At 53.4% G+C, this 9,291-nt stretch overlaps 1 protein-coding gene across 1 annotated transcript; it reads right to left on the reverse strand.

The window, feature by feature from the left end:
- Positions 1–4,372: 4,372 nt before the first annotated feature.
- On the reverse strand, positions 4,373–5,326 carry LOC101716717 (olfactory receptor 6Z7-like). The gene has a single exon (XM_004867159.3). It carries the CDS (start codon positions 5,309–5,311, stop codon positions 4,373–4,375), a length of 939 nt encoding a protein of 312 aa, XP_004867216.2. The 5' UTR covers positions 5,312–5,326.
- Between the last annotated feature and the right edge of the window lie 3,965 nt (positions 5,327–9,291).

A 9,291-nucleotide genomic window follows, 5' to 3' on the forward strand; every position in this document is an offset into this window, starting at 1 on the left:
TGTTAAATTTTTTTTTGGTAGCGGGGATCGAACTCGGGTCCTTGCGCTTGCAAGGCGGTATTTTGCTAAATTTTTATAAGAACAACGCTGTATTGTACAAGAATGTGTGTGATGCAAGAGGTTTTGAGATGGATTCTCTCGTGGTAAATACGAGAAGCATCAAGCGTGAAATATTGGTTTCTGTCACTTTTTTTCTAATTACAGAGAATCAGCGTTTCTAGAGAAGCCAGATCAGGAGGCGTTGGAGACTTGATCTTAGCAGGAAAGACCATGGAGCGACCGAGTCGTTGGGACAAAAGGTGCTGTGTGAACAGCGCACCGAGCACAGCTCCTTGGATCCGCGGCCCGTTTTCACAGCCGCTAAGCAGAAGTCGCGTTGCAGTAAGCATCGCCTGGCTACGGGTCCGATCCCTGCCCTTGCCTGGCTCTAGCGCCAGACACTGCCCAGACCCTGCTTCGCCCCAGCGTGCAAGTGTGGGCTGCTCCCTGCCTCTCGACTTGCCTGTTTCCAGTCAGTACCCGAGGAGCCCCACCCCGCCTCCTGGATCACTGGTAAATTCTGGACTCTCGGAGGACCTTCCTCAGAGCTCGCACCGCCAGTCAGTCCGGCGCGATCTGTCTTTCGCCCTCACTCTCCGAGCACCTGGCCAGACTCCGGCGCTGTCCGCGGTGCTGAACGCCAGCTGCCCCCGGCCTGGGCTCCGCCCTCACGGTGATTCTTTCCGCGGTCAAGAGCTCTCACTGATCGGTTTCGGAACTCTGCAGGCGGAGCTGTCCTCCCGGAAAGGCCACCAGCCAGGCTCAGGGGAGGGCGCTGAGCTGTCAGCTGTGGAGAGCAAGGGCTTCCTCCTGCAGAGCCCCCTCCCTGGATCTGGCTCTAATTCCCTCTCCGCCCTCGCGCCCCGCCGATACTCAGCTCCTCCATGGGTCTTCTGGGTCACCCTTCCTGACCAATGCCTCAGAAGTTGCAACCAGGTGCTCCTGGGAATCCATGAGTGCCCATAAGTGCACCCCAGGGACCACGCCCGAGCCCGAGGCCAGCGCCAGAGAGCTCAGGGGCAACGCTGTCGCAGCTGTTTTGTTGTCCATGAAACATTTGTCAACAGCTGCCCTCGGTTCACAGTGACCTGATAAATAAGACCTGGGTGTAGTCTGGGGCCATGAATCTTTCCAGCTTTGTGTCTTGAGAGGACTTGGAACCTCTCCGAGATTCAGTCACATGTTTTCCAAAACCAGAGAAGACCATATTCCACCTTGGATTATAGATAAAGTCTCTGTGGTGGGACCAGGGGGACTGAAGTGTGGTAAAAAGCTCGAACCCAGAAGTGATACAGGACTGGGTTTGAGATGGCTTTTCTTAAATGAAACACAGAATTTTCCTGAGGAGAAAACAGACTCTTTGCTAGAAGTCTTCATGGTCTAAGTTTACTCCATTCCACCAACACTGTCCTAGTGAGGCTTGGTGCAGAGAAAACAGGGTTTCAGGACCTGTGCCCAAGAGGGTGGGAGAGAACCGGGGCTGCATCTCAGGTGCTGAGGAATTCTTGGGTCTCCAAGAAAGTCACTCAGTCCACAGCCAGCCTGTGTGGCCTCTTAAGTACGTGAGAGAATTATTTTTCACTTAGAATAAATTTCATAATAGTTGCTATCACCTGTGAGACCATTTAGGGATGGTAGAGAATTGTGCTTGAAAGCAAGACAGAAATTTCTAGAACACGGCCAATTGTTTTAACCCTCAAAAGAAAGGAGCTGGGTGTGGTGGCACACTCCTGTAATCCCAGCATTGTGGGAGGCAGAGGCAGGAGAGTCACAAGTTTCAGCGCAGTGTGGGCAACTAGCAACTTAGTGAGACCCTGTCGGGAAGTCCCTTGAACACTACTTCACCAATATCTGTATCACCTCTGTCTCTGTCTCTGTCTCTGTCTCTGTCTCTGTCTCTGTCTCTGTCTCTATCTGTGCAGTGGTAACTCAGTTCGAAAGTGCATTTGTTTGCAAATGATTTAGCAAAGTTTTGGGTTTTTTGCAAATTCTGCATCAGGCGATAAACACCACTGCAGCCATCTTTCCTACACAAACACAAACGTGGCCATCTTTTCAAAATTGTGGCACAAGTAGCACTGTATCTATATCCCTGTAGCTTTAGCTATATCTACATCCTTTATAGCCATGCCTATAGCTCTCTACTACTCCTAGGCACTGAATCACCTAATATCTCTAAAGCGTTTAGAGGTAGTGCCTAATAAGCGTTGTATGTCCCAGAAAACATTTTCCCTTTTGGCTGTTCCTTGTCTTTACCCCCAGACAGTGGCACTTGACCTACCCTCTGAAGGAGGGAGGCTGGTGGGCACTTCCCTCCTTGCTGACTCTCACCTGGGTGGTTCAGCTTCTTCCCAGAGGGGGACATCCAGGAACGAATGGCCTTCAGTCCACTCTGGCAGGAGCTGCTCTTGGCCCTGGACCAAGCACACACGCACTGCAAGCTGGCATCGCATCCCTTCCTGGAACGTCTGGGATGCTGAGCTGCGTGCCTTTGAGGAGAGAAGCCAGCATGGGTGTAAGCTTAAGTGGGAGCCCTGGACCTGGGAGATGTGCTCTGGTCTCTGTGGACTTGGGGAAAGCTGGAGAGGGTGCTTTTTACTGCTGCTCTGCAGAGGCAGAGGCAAGTCTGCCACCAGGCCATATCAGTTCAGGCCACCATGCATTCTCAGTGTCTTCACAGGTAGCCTGAGCAGCCTGGAGCCTGCAGGGGAGATGAGTGAGGGGCGGATCCTGCCCTCAGAGTGCCCACACTGGGCACCATGGCACATCAGCCCAGAGCACAGGGAGACACACGCTTACCCACGTCCTTTCTTTCCAGGGTTAAAGTAAGTGGCGGTGTTCTAGAAATACCACAAAACCCTGGGCAAGCTATCAGCTTTTCCTCGAGTGAACTCAGAAACAAGTTTGCTAAGTTTAGCACTTCCCATATTTGAACATTTTATTAAGTGAAAGGAAATAATGGTCCAGAAACATCACAAAAGACTAAGTTAAATGTCAACTTTCCCACACAGAACTCAGAATCAAAATAACTACACTTCCACATTTAAATACTTTAAATGAATTTTTTTTTGAGATAGGGTTTCTCTATGTACAGGCTGGCCTCGAACTCACTGTGCTCCCCAGGCTGGCCTCGAACTTGTGGCCATCTTCCTGCCTCAGCCTCCTGGGGCTGGAATTACAGGTGTGCGCCACCACACCCAGCTACTTTAAGTTATTTTTAAGAGATGTTATTCAGAAAGGAGACTCTATCCCTTGGGCCAGTGTGTATGGGGGAGTGGATGGGCCTGTGGGCGTTGGCTGAGCAACACACTTCAGCTGGAGAGAGATGGGTGCTGAGCAGTCTCATCTGTGTGCAGAGCCTGAATGGGAGCAGATGAAGCCAAGAGCGCAGGCTGCATCCCCCGGGGCAGAGGGGGCCAAGCAGGGATGGATGGGCCAGAGCATCCACGTGTTCAGTGAGGAGATGAGCAGTTCTGAAGACCAAATGTTCAGAGCGATGCGTACACATCACAGTGTTCTGCACATGCACCAGCTCCCCATGGAGAGTCAGCATTGGGCCCTCTGATATGGATGAAGAACTGAAAAAATCTTAAAGGAGAAATAGTCTAATCCCCCGAATAATACACTGTATACTTGAAATTTCTCAGGAGAGTGCATCTTAGGTGTTCTCACCACACACAGAGTCACCTCCTCGAGGCCTTGGCCATGTGCAGTAGCATGAAGGTCATCGGTTCACAGATCACGTGCCTATCAAATCATCCTGTACACAGAGCGAACACACATGGCTGTTGTTTCTTGATTATGAATAAAAACTAACAAAACAATGAAGAATTTCATACTCCATTTTACTGAATTCTAAAATTTAACAAATAGATATTTAACTCAATCAAAAATCCATGTTAAGACATGCAATATTTTCAAGTAGTCTTTGTTTATCTTATAATAAATGTAATGTATTTAAATCCAACCTTTATTGATGGACATTTAGATTGCCCTTCCTTTTTATTCCAAACATCTGATTTTGTGGGAACATACAGATTCACTTGGTAAATAAGTACCCACCATTTAGGAATTTGAAGTGCTAGGATGTTGGATATACATTTATTGCTTTGTACATAAAATTAAACATATGTTCACATAGGTTACCAGGAATTTTCTCATGGGCTTTGCTCATCTTTCTCTTTGGTAGAGTAGATTTAATTATTGATTAGTATGATCCCAGCAGCTGCAAAATACTTTCCCCTAGGTTTTACTTTTCTGTTCCAGGTTCCTTTCGGCGCTTGTGGCCCTGTAAGGCTGGAGTCAGGCAGGGCAAGGTCCAGTGGGGCCAGGCTCAGGGCCAGCGCAGTGCCTTCCGCAGGGCCGTGTGGACCTCCCTGTTCCGCAGGCAGTAGATGACCGGGTTGCACAGGGGCGTGGCCACCGTGTAGATGACCGACAGCACCTTGTTGAGGTCCATGGACTTGATGCGGCTGGGCCGGCAGTAGATGAAGAGAGCTGCTGAGTAGAAGATGCCCACCACCACCAGGTGGGAGGTACAGGTGGAGAAGGCCTTGCGCCGGGCAGCAGCTGAGGGCATGCGGAGCACAGCCATGGCAATGGCCGAGTAGGAGGCCAAGGCCACCAGGAGTGTCCCACAGAAGATGACGATGGCGGAGATGAAGTCCACCAGCTCCGTGAGGGCCACGTGGGTGCAGGACAGGTTGAGCAGAGGGGAGACATCACAGAAGAACTGATTGAGGACATTGGGGCCACAGTAGGACAGGCTGGCAATGCACGTGGTCTTGGCCACAGAGACCACCAGTCCACCCAGCCAGGAGGACAGGGCCAGGCCCAGGCAGACCTGGGGCCGCATGATCAGTGAGTAGTGCAGTGGGTGGCAGATGGCCACGTAGCGGTCATAGGCCATGGAGGCCAGGAGGGTGCACTCCGTGCAGATGAGGACTATGAAGAAGAAGAGCTGGGTCATGCAGGCTGTGAAAGGGACATAGAAGGGCCCCGTCCACAGCCCCGCGAGCAGCGTGGGCATGGTCACCGACACGTAGCACATCTCCAGGCCGCTGAGGTTGCCCAGGAAGAAGTACATGGGCTTGCGGAGCTCACTGTGACTGCAGATGAGGTAGATGATGAGCGTGTTCTCCAGGAGGGTGAGCAGGTAGAGGGCCAGGAAGAAGGCGAAGAGGGTGTTCCTGCTGCTCAGCCTGGTGGACAGGCCCAGGAGGACAAACTGCTGCACCCTGGTCATGTTGGTCGGCTCCAGGGGCCTCTCCATCTGTGGACAGACGCAGAACACTGGTGACATGTGTCCTGAAGAGGTACAGTATTAATGAATAGGCTGGTAATGAAAAGGCTGTTTATTGCTTGGAGACTGGTGATTTTACCTTCTTACCTTCTCCTGGAAATGGGCTGTTGAGAGAGAGATGGGGGACTTCAAGTTCACGAGACACATGGAACTCAGTTGTGACCTGGCTGCTCTAGTCACTGTTCTTGCTAGAGTTGTGACCTGTAGGCAGAATCTGGCTATCTGAGAATTGAGGGAATGATATTTGCTTTTCATGAAACTAAATGAAGAAATGAGTGGACATTTTCCATGCTAAATAAGAAATTAGGCCCATTTTATTTCAGTTTTTTGGATAAGCTTTCATTCTAGATTGTTTTCCTTTCTTTTTATACTTCCCCCACTGAATTAGGAGTATTAGCCTACTAATACCCCTATTGTAAAGCAGATCTTCAACTTGGAAACAGTCTGCTTTTCTTGATGTAATTCTGTTTTCTAGATGTGTATTATGATGCCCTGGGTCATGAATATTCTGTTCAAGAAAGACAAAGTGTCATTTTTGCCTGTGAATAACCCTGATATTCCTACCAAAGCGACCCCTACCCCTTCGGAAGCTTGGCAATTCCGTCTCTGAGCCCAGTCTGCGTGGTCCTGCGCTCACAGCTCTGTCCCTTACACACTGCTCCGTTTGGGGAAGCTGGGGCCCCCGGAGGGAACCGCTGGTGTCAGCTGGGGCACATGCTCTGGTCACGAGAGCCCCTGCCCTGTGCCAGGGTCCTTCTTGCAAGTCAGTTAAGTTCTCGGTTCTGCTCCACAGGGAGGCCTGGGGCTCCGAGAGGACCTCCCCACCCAAGACCCGCAGCTGACGCCGCCTGGTTTACACCGACTTCAGAGCTGGCTCAGTCCACACAGCCCACAGTCACCGTCCAGGCAGGAACCAGGCATCTCCCACACTCCACGCTCACAGTGGAGGCCGGCGAATGATCGGATGAGAGTCCTGGAGACCTGCAGTGTCACCTCGGGCCTTACTCCGCAACACGTGTTGGGCTCCCGTGCCATGCAAGGTGCTGGGACGATGAGCCAGACAGCAGCCCAGTGGGGAGCAGACTCCTTAGGGAACACAGGGACCCCGGGTGCAGGGAAGGTGCACACAGGTCGCTGCTGGAGGGGTCAGGGCCATGGCGGGGCCTCCGCGTGGTCCTGGAGCATGGAGGAAGCAGCCTGCGCCCAGCGCCCCAGCCTGACTGCAACATCTGCTGGGAGAAGCTGTCCTCAATGTCTCAGGAACCCGCTCCACCTTCTCCTGGTCCCTGCGTGTTTGGGTTTTGGGGTCGGACCCGCTCCCTTGCCCGGCTGCAGCTCTCCTGACTGCTGCAGGACTTTCTGGCAGACAAAGCCTTCCACACCCTCCTCCCACAGGGGTCGCTGCTTTGCACAACAAAGGGAAAGCAGAGTCCAAAGCGCCTCCTGGCCTCTCTCTCCTAAACCACTTCCAGGCTGATGATGTAAAATCTCAGCCCCTTTCCAGCCCCAGATGCCTGGACATGTGGACCCTCTGCCAGCCCCGAGTGAAGCTTCACACAGGTGTGAAGGGGTCAGGCTGACCTCTGTCTGTCTTTTTGTCCCAGCCTCTGTCTTTCCCGCTCTTTCTCCATCCCCCTTTCCCCTGCCCCCTCCTGTCTCTCAATGGGCATCTTACCTAGGTCTTGTTGTTATAAAGTGCTTTATTTACACTGTAGCAGTTTCTGGTAAATCTCTCTCATCCTTGCAATGTGGGTGAACCCCTAGGGTGCACCCCAAGGACTTCCTCACATGCAGGTTCGGGGTCCTGGCGCCCTCTAGACAGGCTTCCCACACCTCACCGCTCTCACTGATAATTCACCTCGCACCAAATCCCACCCATCCCAGAGCCGGCCTGGCCTCCGTCTTTAGCAGAAGCAGGGAACAGGGTAGTTCCCAGCAAGGAGCTGCAGTGGCCCAGGTCCTCACCTCGGACCCTCTGCGCTCGCCAGTGTGCCACTCCAGCCAGGGGCCAGGTCCGGCTTGCCTTCTGACCCTGAGTCCTGCACAGCCCCATGCCATAGCCACACTCTGAGAAAAGAAACGAATCAGTGTGAGGATTGTGCCAGGGCAGATGCTTGAGGCTAAGGGTGTCCACAGACGACCTCACTAATTCTCCCAGGCGCCCTCGGAGGAAGCACACACAGAGCCATGTGGCCATGGGAATGTGTCTGCCCAGTGAGTCTCAGGTCGGCCGTTGCAAGAGTTTGTTAAACCAAAGTCAAAGTCTGCACAGTTCCAGAAGATCAGGTGGTGGAGGGGTGGCTGGTTCCTTGGGTTCCACCCAAGAAGGAACGTGGCTCTCGAACGTGACTTGTGATGGGAACAGGGGACCAAGAGGAGTGGAACTTCGAGGCCCTGGGGAAGTGGCATTGTGGGGGGAGTGGAGGGGCAGAGCCTGGGATGAAGAGGAAAGGGCAGGTGCCTTGGATCCTGAGGTCTGCACCATGGGCTTCTAGAACAGGAGCAGAAACGGGTAAGGATGGAAGTGATTTCCAGGGCCAGCTCCGCAGAGCCAGGGGATGTTAAGATCTTTGCAGACCTTGCTGCAAAGTGCCACCCTGGGAGCCGCAGGGCCTCCTGCATCCCTCCGTGGGTTTACTGGCACCACACCAGAGTTTCTACACGATTCAGCCTAGCTCTTGTAGGGTCTGTGTCAGAATCCTCTAATCTCCCCACTCCACTGGGAAGGCGGCTGCAGGTCAGAGTAGAGGCGACTATCCAAGATGAGGGCCCATCTGGGAAGTGGGGCCCACAGACAGTCTTACTGCGGCAGGCAGACCCTCCCTCAGAACCTCAAGGCACAGCCTCATAGCTGGTGGCCCTGGCGGAGTGGGGGGCCGTCTCCCACCCCTTGTGGGTGAGCAGCATCCCGGCCCAGCACTGTCCTCGTGCTGCAGCCTTAGAAATGGAGCTGATGTGGCCCCTGGCTGCAGGTGGAGAAATGCCCGTCTTCCTGGGAGGATTCTGCTCTCCTGCAGCTGTTCCTCCCTCACTGGGCGCCCATGGCCTCTACTCCCCTCCTTCCCAGTTGTCCCTCTGGTCCCCTTTCCCCCCATCCATGTCACCTCCTCCGTGCGCTCTCTGCTGTCTCCCCGCCTGGCACTGTGCTCAGACACAGTGTGATACTCCCAGGAAATCCTTCTTCAACAGCAGCCTCCTGGGTCCACACAGAGGGCACATCAGCGTTCTGGCGTCCAGAACTAGAGCATCCCAACACCTCCTTCCGAAGATCTGTCACCCGGCACCGTCTGTAGCACCGTGCCTGACCAGTCACAGTGTAACAGGAGCAGCCACAGCTCCCCACAGGCCGAGGGCCACAGTACTCCCTCACCCTGTGCCCTGAGCAGGCTCTGGCCTCTTCCAGCTCCAGCCTCACGTGTTCAATGATGGGGACAGTCACGTGCACCCAGAGCAGGAAGCCCCGCAGTACGAGATGGGGCAACACAGGGCAGTCACTAGGGCTGGGTCCACGTGTTCACAGAACTGAGTCCGAATCCTCTCACCCTATGCAAGGCCCAGCTGAGCGCCTGGAGCAGCAGGTGTGCAGGGGGAGCGGTCTGCAGCCTTGGGCAGGCGGAAGCCGCGAAGCTGTTGCCTAATTCCCCGAAAGCCTATTCGGCCAGGTAGCCATAGCTTTTGCTTACGCCATCCTATACAATAGTAAATACCAGGTGACCACACTCTCCACAGTGCTAGGAAATAGAATCAAAAGCAAAGGTTTTGAGGTCAGACACCAGCAAGGTGATATTTCCCCACTACTAATTACGTGATATCCGGGAAGCCAGGCAGGAGCCCAGGAGAGATGGAGAGAGAAGATTACTACTCCTGCAGGTTAACCCAGCACTCGGTACCTGGTTGGCCTTGGGTGTTCTCTGAGTGAGCTTCTTTCTGATGCTCCCTGTCCTCACCCC

This window comes from Heterocephalus glaber, unplaced genomic scaffold (assembly GCF_053883595.1).
Source record: "Heterocephalus glaber isolate CG9 unplaced genomic scaffold, H.glaber_assembly_v1.0 deba00001745, whole genome shotgun sequence".
Classification (NCBI taxonomy): Eukaryota; Metazoa; Chordata; class Mammalia; order Rodentia; family Bathyergidae; genus Heterocephalus; species Heterocephalus glaber.

Coding starts and splice junctions, on each gene's coding strand:
- LOC101716717 (XM_004867159.3), bottom strand. CDS start 5,311: ATGGAGAGGCCCCTGGAGCCGACCAACATGACCAGGGTGCAGCAGTTT.